General features: G+C 50.1%; 6 protein-coding genes across 6 annotated transcripts; 5 read left to right on the top strand and 1 right to left on the bottom strand.

Moving 5' to 3' along the window:
* Positions 1–889: 889 nt before the first annotated feature.
* J7T55_001531 (uncharacterized protein) lies at positions 890–1,944 on the top strand (the record flags this gene model as incomplete). The annotated part of the gene is made up of 2 exons (XM_053145635.1): positions 890–1,429; positions 1,501–1,944. The coding sequence occupies 2 exons, from the start codon at positions 890–892 to the stop codon at positions 1,942–1,944; spliced, it is 984 nt and encodes a 327-aa protein (XP_052991792.1).
* Positions 1,945–2,531: 587 nt separating this feature from the next.
* On the top strand, positions 2,532–3,464 carry J7T55_001532 (metallo-beta-lactamase superfamily protein; the record flags this gene model as incomplete). Its single annotated transcript, XM_053145637.1, has 1 exon — positions 2,532–3,464. The coding sequence occupies one exon, from the start codon at positions 2,532–2,534 to the stop codon at positions 3,462–3,464; it is 933 nt and encodes a 310-aa protein (XP_052991793.1).
* Positions 3,465–5,056: 1,592 nt separating this feature from the next.
* J7T55_001533 (uncharacterized protein) lies at positions 5,057–6,856 on the top strand (the record flags this gene model as incomplete). Its single annotated transcript, XM_053145638.1, has 5 exons — positions 5,057–5,114; positions 5,165–5,223; positions 5,280–6,395; positions 6,451–6,555; positions 6,605–6,856. 5 exons carry the CDS (start codon positions 5,057–5,059, stop codon positions 6,854–6,856), a joined length of 1,590 nt encoding a protein of 529 aa, XP_052991794.1.
* Positions 6,857–7,574: 718 nt separating this feature from the next.
* J7T55_001534 (uncharacterized protein) lies at positions 7,575–9,513 on the top strand (the record flags this gene model as incomplete). Its single annotated transcript, XM_053145639.1, has 6 exons — positions 7,575–7,804; positions 8,006–8,204; positions 8,263–8,404; positions 8,457–9,187; positions 9,237–9,327; positions 9,392–9,513. The coding sequence occupies 6 exons, from the start codon at positions 7,575–7,577 to the stop codon at positions 9,511–9,513; spliced, it is 1,515 nt and encodes a 504-aa protein (XP_052991795.1).
* A 265-nt stretch (positions 9,514–9,778) lies between these two features.
* On the top strand, positions 9,779–11,095 carry J7T55_001535 (uncharacterized protein; the record flags this gene model as incomplete). Its single annotated transcript, XM_053145640.1, has 1 exon — positions 9,779–11,095. The coding sequence occupies one exon, from the start codon at positions 9,779–9,781 to the stop codon at positions 11,093–11,095; it is 1,317 nt and encodes a 438-aa protein (XP_052991796.1).
* A 331-nt stretch (positions 11,096–11,426) lies between these two features.
* J7T55_001536 (uncharacterized protein) lies at positions 11,427–12,838 on the bottom strand (the record flags this gene model as incomplete). Its single annotated transcript, XM_053145641.1, has 2 exons — positions 11,427–12,317; positions 12,368–12,838. 2 exons carry the CDS (start codon positions 12,836–12,838, stop codon positions 11,427–11,429), a joined length of 1,362 nt encoding a protein of 453 aa, XP_052991797.1.
* Positions 12,839–16,309: the final 3,471 nt, after the last annotated feature.

Here is a 16,309-nt window from a genome sequence, read left to right on the forward strand (position 1 = left end):
AAGTGGAGATTAAGAGGCAGTGCGAATGAATGCACCTACCCGGGTCTCTACCTCCTGGTGCTACAAATTACTTATACCCCACGTGTTTCACTCTATAAGGGGAGAAAAGAGATCTTTCCTGTTGATTTTATTGAGACAGGTTGAATGACCTTATATTTTTGGCACGTCGCAAATCATCAATTTACGTAGGTACCTGTCTTGGTACAGACTGTCCCAGAGCAGATTATCCCGCAGGTTGTTTTATAAGATACATCTACTAAGACGCTATACATTAGCCTACGGGAAATTGTGCCAAAATTGGTTGTCGTGTAGCTGTAGATGGTCATCCTATGGATAGTCGTATGATAGGAGGTTGCCCCATAGGTTATCCAACAGTCAACAAGAGGCTGACATATGAGAGACTGCCCAAATGTCCCGTAGGAGATCATTCAGTTTTGAACGCCCTCCCGGCGCAGTTGAATTATTGAGTCTACAGACTGTGCACGCTTGCCCACCTGTATCAGTTTTCAATAAAACTCCTTCATGAAACAACCGGTTCTCTGTACTTCTGCCGAAGCCGAGTGCGATTTGGACCGAGGGATACATGCCGCAGCCCATCGGCTTTCGAAATGAACGGTGGGCCGTCGGCAGAGACTCATAGACATTCTTCGACCGGAGTATCGGGACAAGGTTCTCGCCGTCGGCATCTATACCATATCCGAATCTGTTTTGTTGGATCAACAGGCGGTTGTGGCAACGGGAGCCTTTCAGGTTGCAGCCGGGCTAGATGAGGTGAACATATAATCGGTTGTTCCCTATTATTTCTTGAGCGTATCTGGGGGAATCAAGATTGATTGACGGTATTGAAGCACATTAATTCTATAACTCACTGAGAATTGTACTCTTCGCAATGTCCAGACTCATCGTTGTTGTTGGTGCCACAGGCGGCCAGGGTGGCTCCGTCGTCAACGCCATGCTTGCCGATCCGAATTACTGCATTCGAGGTATTACACGCAACTTAGAGAGTGAAAAGGCCATGGAATTGACCGCAAAGGGCGTTGAAATGGTCAAGGCCGACGTTGGAGATGAAGCAAGCCTGGATGCCGCCTTCCACGGGGCAAATGCCATCTTTGCCATCACCGACTACTATGAGACATTTTTCAAGCACGGCAAAGACGCTGCCATGGAAGCTGAATTCCAAGCCGGCTGTAACCTTGCAAGGGCTGCTGCCAGAGTTACGACACTCCAGCGGTACCTATGGAGTACCCTTCCTTTCACGAGCCGTCTTACCGGGGGAGAAGTCATCGTTCCCCACTTTGAGGGCAAGGCTCGTGTTGATGAGTACATCCGAAAGAGTCTTCCAAGCCTCTCGGAGAAAGCCACTTTCTGTATATTCGGTATATTCGCAGATAACCTGCTGATGTACCCGATTTTCAAGCCTGTGTGGCTCGTGAGTTTTGCCCCTGTCGTCAATGTCTTCCTAGTCGCAAGCACTGACAATGATCTTTCTGAAAAATCCAGGAGTCAGCTGGTAAATGGGTGCAAATCTGGCCAACTCTTCCAGACGCTCCGTTCCACTCTCTAGCGGATCACAAAATCAACACGGGAATCTTCGTCCGCGCCATCGTGACCGCCGATCACCTCCGGGGTGGATCTTATGTGACGTGCTTTGTCGAGAGCCTGACACTTGAATCGGCCCTCGGAATCTGGGGAAAGGCAACTGGCAAGGCCCCTACTCATGGTTCTACTGCTATTCTGTCTATCTCGTATGACCAGTATGTCAACGTTTGGGGAGAGATGGGAGAAGAGCAGGCTTGTCAGTGGAAGTTCTTTGAGTTTATGAACTCTGCTGGGGTCACAGCGCTTCCTGATACCGTTTCCGGACTGAGTATTCTTTCTGAGGATGAAAGAAAGGCACTGGAGAATACGGAACAGTCCTGGTTTCGCTTGAGAGACCAGTTGTAGGCCCTAGTCATTAGAATCTCGCGAGAAGAATCTGCAAATCGCCCCTCCACCAGAATTCTGACAGAATTGAAAATTGTGTGAATACTCAATGCGTATAGCGGTTAGTCTGGGGTTGCCGCCAGCAGATGAGCAAATGTTGAGGTGAGTGCTTTTTGGTCACCCAGCCTGTTACCCTGCTATGGAAATGAGGCAGGGCCAATTCTACACAGTCAACTTGCTCGTCGAAAACTCCTTTTCTCCCAGCCCAGCTTGTCACGCACTCCTAACAGCCAATGCAACGATGACAATGACTGAGCAATCAAGATTTATGGCTAAACTTGATAGATAGGAAGAACTACAACTATCATTTCACACTACAGAGTAGGCTTTCGTTAAGTAAACTAACTCGCTTGTAAGCGTCGGGATTGGTTGGGCCGTGTGCCGACCGCTCGGCATTCGGTACATGTGGATCTCGGCACACGGAAGGTCAGGGCAATTAGTACCATCAGCCGCTTACGACTCACGCCCTTGAGTTCCAGTCAAATGAGACCTTTGTTCATGACGTCCTGGTCATCTCCTGCATCTTTTGCTTGCGTACAGCCTCCATGATGGATGCAAATACTCAAACACGCGTTGGTCTGACCTTCATTTCTACTGGATCTGTCCAGATCAAACTGCCTATGAAAAATCAGCCCGTAAAAACTTATTTGGACCAATTTGTCACACTCCGCCGACTCCGCTGCATCGCCAATCGACAATGGACTGACCCCATGCCCATCGGCGTTTTCCTCATATCTCATCCTGACGGTCCGATTCTATTCGACACGGGAGAATCACCTTGTTTCAATGACCCCGGCTACCTGCCGTATTACAGTCCAACGAAGATGTTCAGCAGCGTTGACATTAGGCCGGAAGACGGAATCGTCAACCAGCTGAAAGCGCATGGCGTGGAGCCGCGCCATCTTCAGGCAATCGTCCTGAGTCACCTCCACGGCGATCACGCAGGTGGACTCAAAGACCTGAGGGCGGCCGCACCGGACGTCCCCGTCTTCGTGAGCGCCGAGCACTGGGCTGCTTTTGGAAACAGCCCGATCCACGCAACGTTATCCGGCTGCGTCCCACAGCACTGGCCGGAAGGATTCCAGCCGACTCTGATCGATTTTTCGGGCAGCCGCGTTGGCCCATGGGAGAACTCAGGGAGAATCACGGCCGATGGGACTATCGTTGCAGTGCACACCCCTGGCCACGTCCCGGGCCACATTTCGTTGGTCGTCTACGGCAATGATGATGATGGCACCAGCACGACATACTGCTTGCTTGGGGACGCGAGTTACGGATTGGATCTGCTGGATAAAGAGGAGCCCGACGGCATCAACGACGACCCTATGTCGGCGTTGAAGAGCTTGAGGAAGATCAAGTCGTTTGCTCAACAAAGCGATGTAGTCGTCTTACCAAGCCATGATCCGGATACCCCTCGCCTGCTCAGCAACCGGATATTGTACAAGCCAAAGGAGTCATCAGGTTCTGTAGGATCCATATGAAGGGAAAGGATGAGATGATTGTGCTGAAACTGTAATACCATGGCAACTAGAGAGATTAGAGACGGAATTGGCTGCATCTTGACATCAGCAGCTACACATCATCAAGACCGAAATATGGATGACAGAGAAATTGATTGTCATGTGGACAGGATGTGCTTTTATTACTTGAGATTTTGAATTGAGGAGAGGGGATGGAATAGTCTTTTGACGTGTCCAATCTACGTGCTCGTACATGATGCAGTTCATCCAGGTCAGCAAGGCAGTACGCGGAAGAAAGTACCCTCCTCCCCGTCTGCGCTCTAGTGAACCAATTTGATGTGTGAACATGTACACCGTCGCTGTATCTTTTAGAGATATCTGAAATCAGAATAAATTGAAAAGTATAGAGAAGTAAAACAAATAAAACCCAAGTAATATATTATCGTTTATCTCGAAGGATATGGCAAATAGAGAAAATCCAAGATAGTTGTCTACGGCATGTCACACTATTGCATATTAGCCTAGAGGAGGTTATCTTGAAAGAGATTATTTCAAAGAGGTTATCCCGGAAGAGAGTATCCTAAAAGAGGTTATACCAGAGGAGCTTTTCCTAGAGGAGATCATCTTAGAGGAAATGTGTGTACTAGTCAGATCACACCCAAGCTTTTGGATTTGCCGAAAGCCATGAGGTAGTGGGTCATGTATGTATGCGGCAACCGACACCAGCACATTGTCCGATTCCCAAAATCTCATGCAGGACACTGGGGCCATCAGTGTTACTAGCTGCTCGCTAATTTGTATCAAGGGGCATGGGCATCTCACGGGAAAGATATGAATCAACTCTACGATTGACTCGGACTGGACGGTACTATTCGGCTGTGTGAAGGAAAGTGCCATCGGGAGGGAGCTAGGCGAACCGGGTCTTCAGGACTATGTTCAGGATAATGCTGTTCACGTCAACATAGGTACGCAGTTACTTTAAGGTATGAGCTACGGAATAAGAACACAGCATATTATCATTGTGCTATCAAACGTAGCATACTAGCCTATCACCTGCATTATGACCGGATTTGGCAATTTCGCCGCACTTGTACTGGCATTCTGGCACTGCTCTAACCTGGCAACACCATGGAGATCGTACGGGAGCAAGATGATCAAGTTGAGCTTCAGCCTCAGGCGTACATGAGCCTCCCGGGGGCTCATGGTGCATTAATCCGATAAGCCGGAACGTTCTAATCTCCAAAATGGTTTGGTTCGCGTTTGTGATTTGTAGAGATAGGGGCTATATTTGCATGAGCCGGCAGGTTGACCGGCACATTAATTAATTCAGCGGTCGCCCGTTCTGGACCACTCGCAATACACCTTTGTTAGGGGCTCCACTCCACTGATTTGCGATACTTTGCGGGGTATTTTGCCAGCAGTATAGGACATCATTTGGGACAAGGTTTGGGGAACAGGGTTAGGATTGAAGCACAGTAACATGATATGGTGGCCAAGGGAACGCCCAACATCTAGGAGCGAGAATATCAGTATGGGTCGACCTTTGACCTTGGACATCCTCCCCAAGTATTACCGACTTACAAGCTGCAATTTTTCGTGCTGCGCTATCCATGATGAGGGCCAACGAAATAGACGTCGGCCATGTGCCGGGCACGATGCGGCTCAGCGATTGTAAGGGCGTCGACTCGACTGGCATGACAGTGATGCTGACCCGACGACAGTGACGACAAAGTCCATTGTGCTTCAGCCAGCACCTTCTGCTGATCCACGAGATCCTCTGGTACTCGGCCGCCATTGGGAAGATGCGAGTTTGTGTGCTAATTGTTGGCTTGGCAGAACTGGTCCCGCATCCGCAAGGCTGTCAACTATGGCCTGGTGCTATTCTACGTGCTGATGACCTTTGTCTTACTCGACATCTTTGGCGTGTCTTACAATGCCTACGTCGAGGAATGGGGCATGACATTCGATGATTACAACAACATCAGCGCTGCGAACTATGCTGGCTTGGGCGTGGGCTGCGTGCTCTTCATTCCCCTTGCCTACAAGTTTGGTCGTCGTCTCATCTGTGTCGTCAGTCTGGTGATTCAGCTCGCTACGGCCATCTGGGAGGCAAAGGCCAACGGCGTCAACGAGATGATTGTCCTCAACTTGATTCAAGGATTTGGTGGTGCCATCAGCGAGACACTTGTGCAGATTATCATCGCCGATCTCTTCTTCGTCCACCAGTATGCTACCATGAATGGGCTCTTCCTCCTCATGCAGTCCATCGGCGCGTTTCTCGGCCCTGTCGCCGCCGGTTATGTGGTTGTCAGTCGGGGATGGCGATGGCAGTGGTGGTGGTGCGCTATTTTCCTGGGCGTCAGCCTTGTTTCCGTGTTTTTCTTCTTCGAGGAGACAGCCTATGTCCCGACCATCGACGGTACACGAATTGAACAAGGGAATATAAACCCGGAGAACCTCCATAAAGGTGAAGAAGACAAGGAAGGACATAAAAGACTTACAAACATTACATCCATGCAGCACGATACGGTGGTACCGACCAGTTCATGTTCAGAACGGCTCCGGCTCTACACGAAAACCCCAGACAGCGTCGGACACCATGTCTGGCAGCCCTTTGTCCTCCTATTGCGAGTACCAGCGGTTGCTTATACAGCGCTCACATATGGTATGCTACTGGCCAACTTTGCTGTCATAGGCTCTGTCAATTCAGGCTGGCTTTTTAACCCACCTTATAATTTCGACGCGATCGGAGTCGGCCTCTTCAACATTGCGCCTTTCATTGGAGCCCTTATCGCCAGTGTCGTAGTTGCACCATTGAGTGATCGACTGGTTATTCAGCTTGCAGCTAAGAATGACGGCATCTATGAAGCTGAGATGCGACTCTGGCCAGCAATCCCAACATCACTGCTGGCCTGCGGCGGCCTGCTATTGTATGGAATAAGCATTGCACAGGTACGTCTGGCATCATATTGTAGAAAACAACCCTGGAGCTTACAATCACGTATAGGAACGACCGTGGATCATTGTAGCAGTCGGCGGCGCGGTATTTGGTTTTGGTTTTGTAAGCTGTTGTGATATCGCGCTGTCATATCTCACCGATTGCTATCAGCTCGTAAGCTCATCCCGTTACGAAGGACTTTGACAGTACTAACCGTCTACAGCTTATTGGTGACGCTATCGTCGGAGTCATTTTCATCCGGAACGTGATTTCGGTTATCATATTATTCACTTTGACCCCATGGATCAATGGTATGGGTCTCCAGAATATGTTCATTTTGGTGTCCTTCATCACCCTTGCTATCACATTAGGCTTTCCGGTCCTATTGCTTGTCTTCGGCCGAAAGTTTGGACAAAGTACCGCGGCAATCTCCGAGAAATACGGTCGTCAGTATCATTCTTCGCGCCGCTTCTAGGACTTTTCAGTGTTGATGGGAGATCGAAGGACTTCGGCTGGGTGGTACAGATTAAACTAAGTAGTGCTAGCTCAAATACAATATGTCCACGGATATCTGAAATACGAAAAAGTCTTTGAAATAACCTTATATAAGCAATAGGGACAGCTTCAAGTGGTTCGATAGTTTGAGTGTCTCGCATAGGGCCATGCTTCATGCGTTCACCCCGGTCGGTCCAGCTTAGATCTATTCTGCGCTGTTCGATGGTCTCTTCAGAGCCTGTAACTTTTGTTCCGAAGCTGCGACACAACCCGCAGTTCTGACGCAATAGACCCACGATCTTTGCGCAGTCTGTCGCGCGATTAATCACACTTCTAATAAGAGAAGGTGTTAAGACAATTTAGACATCCGCTTGTCATAGAGGCCGATCACCAACGAGGTAGCTAAGTAGCAGATAAGCTTAAAATCACGATACATTGGAGTTGGGTATATCTCTTGCTTCCTACTTAGATTGGTATCACACTAGTCCTGAAATGACGAGCTTCCATGGTCTAACCTGTCGCACCGCGCGTGTATGTGATACCCGCCGGGATATTGCCGGCCAAGTAGTCATGGCGGGATATCGTCACTGCAGCGCCCAACTCTGGGAGGGAATGTAGCATAAGAGGATAAAGTCAGCGCAATTCTTAAAGGTAATCTTCTTGAAGCTTCTATCGTGTGGAAACTTCAGTGTCAAATCATGGCAGATAACGCATGGGAGGCTAAAGCCGCCGCGAAGCGGTCCAGCGCTCTCGCCTGTATCCCAAAGGAATGGAGACTTTGCGCGGACGCTCTTTTGCGGCTCCAAACGCCCATCGAGAATTGTCCAAACAATCTCTTCGCATTGGACATCATCAGAGCCTCCCAAATTCTCACGCCCAAAGAACTGCAAATTACAGAAAAATACACAGTTTCGGAGCTACTCGATGCGTTAGCTAAGTCGACTTTGTCTGCTGTTGAAGTAACTACCGCTTTCTCTAAGAGGGCTGCAATTGCACAGCAGCTGGTTTGTCTACCCTTCTCCGTATGCAAATTAGAGCACTCTGCTGAAAATCCGAAGTCAGGTTGCTTGACGGAAATTCTTTTCGATAAAGCACTGGAAAGAGCCCGTTCTCTTGATGCTTTGAGAAGCCGAGGCGGGATCGCCGGGCCGCTTCATGGCCTGCCCATCAGCATCAAGGACAGCTTCCAGATTGCAGGCACACAGGCGACGATTGGTCTCGTCTCTTATCTGCCCAGGGTATCTGAAGCCAACTCGCCACTCGTGAATTTGCTTTTGGAGCTCGGTGCTGTCCTCTATGTGAAAACTAACATCCCCCAGACCCTGATGGTAGGCCAGATGCTATATCCTCGTAGTTCACATCCATCAAATTGACATTCTTCTCTAGACAGCTGATTCGCATAATAATGTGTTTGGCCGGGTTCTGAACCCATGGAACACCATGCTCACTGCAGGGGGATCTAGCGGCGGAGAAGGGGCGCTGGTCGCGCTCCACGGCTCACCGCTGGGTATCGGAACAGATGTGGCTGGTTCGTGGTATTTCCAGTACAGGGCAGGAAACATGTAACTGAGTCGTGACAGGTTCAATCCGGATTCCCTCGCTCTGCTGTGGCACGTACGGATTCAAGCCCAGCTCAAGCCGCATACCTTACGGAGGTCAGGCTGGCTGCGCCAATCCCGGGCTTAGGTCTATTACGCCAGTCGCTGGTCCCTTGGCAAACGACCTGGACGCTTTGGAGATTCTCGCGAGAGCGGTCATTAGTGCGACACCAGCTCGACTGGACTTCACAACCATCGATGTCCTGTGGAGAGACTTGCCACCAATTAGCACCAGGCTACGCTTCGGACTGATAGCCGAAGATCCTCTCTACCCGCTCCATCCACCGGTCCGGCGAGCTATGGATCAAGCAGTCGACGCCCTGAGGAGACATGGGCACGAAGTCGTGCAGCTAAATGCAGATTCCTGTCATATAGCTGATGCAGCAGAAGTGGCTTGGAAGCTCTGGAGCCTAGACGAGCAAGCTGCGAGCATTGTCAAGGCAGCTGGCGAGCCTACGGTACCATCAAGGATCCGGATCGCGCGAGAAGCCGAGCAGATGGAGTGGTATTTCGTGCCAGATCTCAGCGGATTAGATGGGCTGGAGAAACTTTGCAGTCTCAATATTAAGCGCTCAGAGATTAGTGCGGACTGGCATCGAGTCTGGACGACACATAAGCTCGATGCTGGCATTGGCCCTCCGGCAGCGCACACAGCAGTTGAGCACGACACATATGGTGTACCTGCTTACACCAACCTCTTGAACATCCTCGAGGTGAGTCTTCTAGGCCATCGTTCTATGTACATTGCCCTGACCAAACTAGTATCCCGCCTGCGTGCTACCATTCGAACGGGCCAATAGCAGCGACACGCCTCATATCTTCGAGCCGAAGCCAGGACAAGGAGGCCCTCCGTGTAAGTCACGAAACCTAGTATAGAAACCAGACAAAATTACGTACTAATTTCCTGACACCTGTAGACCATCCCGATGCTCTTGATGGCGCGCTTTGTTCCATCCAGATCTTTACGAGCCGGATGCGTGACGAAGAATGTCTTGCTGTGGCGAAGGTGGTCGACGTGGCGCTGAAGGCTCAAGGCTAGACCAGACCTCGGCCGGTTTGTAGGGTCGCCTAAACCCCAGTAGATAAACCCTTGCATAACCAGCATTCTGTTGCCGGTGCGGGGAAAACACAAGACCCTAAGATTGGCTAAATAAGCCCGCGGCCTCCTGAGATCAGAGCTCCATAGATTGCGGGTGTATTGCAATGATAACTACCGGTACCAAGCAGACTGGTGGCGGCGGCCATCATTTACCGCCGGCCATTTTCCGATCTCTACTGTGACATTATCTCCCTCTTCGTTTACCATGGACGTCAAGAGATCATGTGACCGTTGCCACGCTATTAAGGAGCGCTGTGAATGGAGTCATGGGTTGAACGCCTGCAAGCGATGCGTGCGCCTACGACATGTCTGCAAGAGTGTCCGCCCCGTGAAGCCGCCGGGGCGGAGACCTCAGTCGTATAAACGCATGTCGCCTCCGAGCGAGCCAGAAGTGACCTCTCCTCTCTCTACAGTCATCCTGGATAACATATGTGCGGATGAGCGGCAGATGATCCATCGAATGGTAGAATCCAAAAGTCTTGAGCGTTTCTTGATCGGCCCGACCTTCCTAAAGAACCACTGCCAGCTGGTCATGTCACAGCTGTTTTATTCAACAGTGGAGCTCAAGGATGCTTTGCTGGCTTCCTCGATAGCTTGGACGGACGAGGTGGGAGAGTCTCACGACTGCTATCGCAAAGCATCCTCAGCAATCTGTACCCTCTCGGAATTTGAGATTCGGGACGAGGCCGATGCTTCCATGTGCCTTACTCTGGGCGCTCTACTGCACACATTTGCTCTCAAACTCAGGGTCGACGACATTTTTACGATATGCACGCAGACGCTTGAGCGCATCAAGCCATTATACGAGTCGAAACCATACATCGAGCCATCAAAACTATATATGCTAACATGTATGGTATTTGGGGAGCTGTTCGAATGCCTGCTTCGATGCCAAGTGCCTCCACTCAGATACAAGCCCCCTGCTGACCAGTCTTACGTCGACCGATATGCGGGCGTGTGCGTCACCCTCCTGCCACTACTGCACGATATCTGCGAGCTCAGCCATGCTATGTCGTTTGCCGACGAGAGTGATAGGGCAGATATCCTGAATGCCCTCGATGATGTGGGTCGGGCTGTGGCTGACTGGATGCCACCGGTGCCTGGCTCATTCATGGCAACCTACACAGCCTCTGAGACGATGCACATGCTTTGCCAGGCGCAGGTATTACAGACAGCGGCTCTTATTGTCATACATCGATTACGACATCCGTATGGCTCACAGGATGAGCCTGCCTTAGCGATGGCCTCGGCCATCATGCGGCAGCTGGATATGACACAGCAAGTCACCGGTGGCAATGTCAAATGTGTTGACCTAGCCGTCCTGGTGGCTTGCTTCGAGTTCCAGGGAAAGGATCGATTACGCGAGCAACACAGAATGCCCGACCTCGTCGGATACTCAGACAAACACAAGAGACGGATCCGAGACATCATTGAGTCATTCTGGTCAGCGAGAGACAGTGGGAATGTTTTGTACTGGTACAACCTGGCGGGTGCTGTTCAGCTAAACACAACATTACCATGACTGTCAGAGCAGCCTCTGTCCGCAAGTCAGTGCGGATACCTCCGTCAGGTCTCATGCATAGACGAAAAACCTCCACGAATTGTCGAAAACTTTAAAATAAGCAACTTTGCCCTGCCACACATTTTCGTTCCTTCACGTACGATAAAGTCACCTCAAAAAAGTACTGAATGCGACTTGCTCCGAGTTATAATCTCGACTTGATGCAGACCAATAAGGGATGATCGATATCTAGACTTGCCACGAGCAGATTCACACGCTAGCTGCTAGCTGCGCCCAACGAAATTATCTCGTCATGCGTCGTCCCAAAAGCGTACATTTTGTGAGAATGTCCTCAAGTTCGCAAGTTTGCTTGTATCTCGACATCTCCGAACAGGAACTCCACGGCGGCTTCAGATGTCAGACGATCAAATCGCTCTTCGCTCAACAGATACGGCGTGGGAAAGGACTCCGGGGTCGTCCCTTGCAAAACCATCTGTGCAAGTGCCTCGCCAGTCAGCCAGCATTTGTCCATCCCATGGCCGTTGAAGCCAGCAGCAATCCACTCCCCGTCCCCTGTCCGCCCCGTCATTTTTGAGCTCAAATTTCCCACAAGCGGAAGGCCGTCGGACGTGAATCCCATCACTCCAGACCAAATCTGAGAGGCGCCCGGCTCCGTGTCCTTCCAAATCCTGGGAAGAACAGAGAGAATGTTTTCCCTGGCCCTGAGACTCACAACCGAGTCGTCGCTCGAGATCAGCTCGTCGACCTTCTGGACCTCGCCACCGACCCAAATGTCACCAGTCTTGGAGTTCTGCTGTGCATAGTACAGACCAGCCGTCAGGACACGGGTGTCGGGGTCGTAGCGGGTCTTTTCGAGTAAATTCCACGAGGCATCCGATCCCATGCGAGGGAAAGACAGTCCAGGATCCTGGCAAGACATAGTGCCACGGAAAGGGAAAAGCTTTCCGACCAAGCTGGGCAACAAGAATGCCGAGTAGCCATTCGTGCAATGGATTACTTTCTTCGCTTGCAACATGCCTCTCGGTGTGTTCAGTGTATAAAGGTATGATAGGTCGAACTGATGTGTAACCGAGGACACAGGTGTGTTTGTTTCAAGAGAGAAACGACCATCATATTTTTGGAGCAATTTGCTGTACAGCGCTGTGATCAGTCGATACGGTGATAGCGCAGCAGCACCATGTTGTTCGACACCACCCACGATGCTGTTGGAATAGTAATATTTCTGTCCTGTACATTTAGCTCCACGAAACGGAATACTTAGGCTCTACTGACCGACTCTGCTTGCTCCTTGGAGATGGTTTTCGAGCGTATGGTTTTTTCTGGCACAGTCTCGTCAATCAAGCTTATGCTTTCTTTCGCGCGATCTAGTATTTCTTGATTCGAAATGCCAGCAGTCATAACCAAACTGCGGAGCTCCACTGCGTCACGGTCTGCGGGATCTAATTCTGCCACCAGCTCCTTAAGGCGGGCAATGTTGGCTTCGCTGAAATGGAATATCTTTGTTGCTTCCTCGCTGCCGAAGAGTTGTAGTAGGGTTCCGAAGTGTGAATCGGCATCCGAAACCAGGTGGCCCCCGTTCCGACCGGTTGCGCCACTGACAGCGTTCCGGGCTTCAAGCACGGAAATACGTAGACCAGAGTTCTCAGAATTATGAAGCAATGTGTAGGCCACGCTACATCCTGTGATGCCAGATCCAATGATGGCCACGTCTATTTCTTCTGGTAGCTTCGGCGACTGGGCCATTGCGACAGTGAGATGGGGTGGTTCTTGCCATCGCGACTTAGTAGGCTGAGCGACGGGAAGACTGGGCCGCGGAGAAAGGATCTCCTTGAGTCGGCTTGCCATATCTACTGCACGTGAGCCCAGGCAGATCGAGCGAGGCTATCGCTTCTTACCCGTAGTGTCCATGGTAATCGTCGAGATGTGATAAATGGTGATGATCACTAGTTCCGATACTTCAAATGTTTTTTCTGCTCAGTTAGCGGAAGGATACCGGGTCAGGATAACTGCAGAGCATCCAGCTCTTATATCTTCGTCGGTATCATGTGTTCACTGCGGTACTCCTCCGCGGACGCCTGTACCCTTTTGTCACAGGTCACACTAGAAATATGAGTCTGGCTACCGGCAAATTCCCGGGACGTCTAAAAGTTTCACTCTCACTGATAGATCGCAGTGGTTAAGTAATGGCGAGAGCAGAGCACTAGAGGCGACTCGTGGCCATTCTCGTCGAAGCATGGCATTGCCTTCGATATTGATTGCTCAAAGGCCAGACACATCGCAGTAAACCCCCCGGCCAATGCACCGGCGGGTCTCCGTTTTAGCTCAGAGGCCCCTCTTTATTAGACTAGCTTGAGCACACCCGTCACCCCTTGCCCGGGACACACCCGAGCGAATGGGCAGGCTGGTTGGACTATTCATGCTTGTCAAAATTTCTGGACTGTCCAAAAGTGGGACAACTTGAAATCATTTGATGCCTACTTTGAAACGAGATTCTGCGGGAAAAGGTGTTCCTCCTACGCGGTCCGAACAGAGGCTTGATTTGTAGCAGCACTTCGTTCTGGAAATGTAGCATTCCCAATGGTGAGAGCATTGGTGTCATCGACCGAGCATCGTTTTTCGACCTCAATGCCAATATTCGCACAGCTTTCAGACCGCTTGGGACCATGCGTTCAGGTCAGGATCTTCAGCACAGACTTAGAGCAAGAGTGTCGCCTACCGGAGAGTAACCAGACATGTTCATTACTGAGCTTATCTCTTCTTATTCGCGACAAGTCAAGTCAATGTGTAACTAGATCGTGAAAAGAAGATACTAACCGCTTCATACTGAATTTATGATGATTTGGGTCACTCACTTATTGTCACTTGGTCACTTGGAAAACGCGACTGAGTCGTTCATCTCGGCCCTTTACGTGAGTCACATGGACTTCTTACTGACATCATGTCCTCCGATTAACTAAATTTGACCACAATACCATCTAATTACATCATGGGGGTCTGAGAGGTTATCATATGGAATAGGGGAGGTTATCCTATGAGAGGTTATCTTATGGGAGGTTCCTCAGGGGAGATTCGAACATGATCATGAAAGATCACTGCTAGGCTGACTGGCTTGCGCTTGATGTATCGGCTGACTTGGCGTGTAGTTGAGAGATGGAATAAATGCAGACAAGTACGTTCCTTGAATTATCCCCCCCCTGATTCAGTGATGCTGACTATAAAAAGTACGCCCTACGGGCCGTGAGCTTCTTTCCAGCCGTCAATGCAGTGACCAAGAAATTCCGCCTACTAGCTCCGCTTAATTTCTTTTCATACCAACATCACTGATCGCAACTCTACCACGGACTCTAGTCCTGAACCGCAAAGGAGTCCTAAGCCGCATCGAACGCTGGGGTAACACCAGCCATCTCGACTATTTTGGGCCACCTTTTTCACCTGTTTTCTGGTGCCAAGTGACGGGCATCAGCTACTAATTCTTCGGTGACAAGTACCCAAAGTTGTGATAAAGCCAGATTTGAGATCCGCTGACGGGCAGTCACCCACTCATCAGGTTGTGAATTGAGACTACTGAAGCTGATGTGTGTGATTCACCAGGTACAAAACAACTATAAATACTGGAATCTTTGTAAGATACATGGCTTTTCTCTGCTGTTTCTTTAAGACCTCGAGAACACATGAAAATGGGAAAGAAGGCAACTTGATCATCTTCCTATCGCCATTAAGTCAAAAACGCGGCACAAGGTCAGTTTATTCGCAAACACCGATCTCGGCTACGGAGACAATCTGAGTTCGGCTCAACCCATCCTAGAAAACACCAAGTCAGCGACGATATCAACGCGAATCTACGGTCATGTGTTACTTAATCAAAAAAGAGTTCAAATGCACCGGATGTGGCAACACTCAAACTGAAGAGGAAAAAGAACTATGCGACCACGCTAGAGCCGTCCAGCGTCCCTGGGGTGATTGTGGAAATCGAAACGAAACTAAAACTTCATCCTCGGTATTGTGTTCCTCATGTCGTACGAAGAAGCTTGAGGAAAACAAAGAAAAGGGCCGGAGAACTCCACTACCTCGTTAGGATGCGGGCCAGACAGAGAGCTTCCGCTAAGCTGGAAGTTGTGGAACATGGAGTGTTTGCAATGTCCACATGGATAAATATAACGGCGGAATGGAATCAAAGGCTGCGTTGCACAGGCGAAGTTTGTGCTGTCCTCATCGGATGGGATTGACTCGGTCGTCACTTATCTTTCCAAGTACTCGATGGGTCGGTTTCACATTGATACACGACGACATGGTCCTCATCAATGAAAAGAATTTTTGACATTAGTGGTAGTTCCTGTGCCAATATCCCCGAAGTGAACTTTGCAAAGTGAAAGATTTATTTTTGAGCCATATCACGGCACCGAACAACTGAGTATTCCCGTTCTCTCAGGTCTAGACCGCTGCGAATCTGTGCGCTGATGACCTTCTCGCTGTCCACGAACTTGTCCCATATCCTCCATACATCACCCTATGCTATCTTCCACCGCGCGCAGGACAGTTGGTGAACTTCCCTGATTCAGATCCGAACTGCCAACTATATCACATGCACCATCGGCAATGTACATGAATCTCTGTGCGCCGTCGTGAGCAGATTTCGCTTCGCAAGCGGTTGTCTGGATCGATTCATCCAGCGCGAGATAATGCGTCCGCCGGCAGCCGGACCATCCCGGCTGTCGGTGCGATGAATTCGGCGTATGCGACGATCCGATGTCAATATAGGGGGATTAACCGCCTGTCCTGGGATGAGGATGGCATGACGGTTTGTGAAGGTGGTATTCTCTGTGCCCGCGGTGGCTGTAGACTAGAAAACCAGAAGCACAATCTTTGAGAAAATCAAGATTCCAAGTGAGCGGTGGCAAGGCGATGAGGACTTCCGTATCAATCCAGTGAGTTAGGGCCAGGCGTAGAGACACATCGGCCAGAGTCTCCCCATAGTTATATGTGCGCTTTTGGCAAGGGCACTCTCGCAAGATGATGTCGCTGTTTCTCTCGTGGTTGGATTTGGAATGCTGACTCCCTCGCGTGTGTCATGGTGCTGGCATTTTCTTTCTGAGTGATGAAGATGATGGACAGAGAGGAAATATAATTACCATAAGGCAAGGTGAGAGAAATAGTTCTTGGAATGCTTCTCTTAGTGTCTGGCTCAATGGCTGACGTCGTTACCTGGTCTTTTAT

The sequence above is a fragment of the Diaporthe amygdali genome (assembly GCF_026229845.1).
Source record: "Diaporthe amygdali strain CAA958 chromosome Unknown NODE_21_length_814164_cov_65_183785, whole genome shotgun sequence".
NCBI classification, from domain to species: domain Eukaryota; kingdom Fungi; phylum Ascomycota; class Sordariomycetes; order Diaporthales; family Diaporthaceae; genus Diaporthe; species Diaporthe amygdali.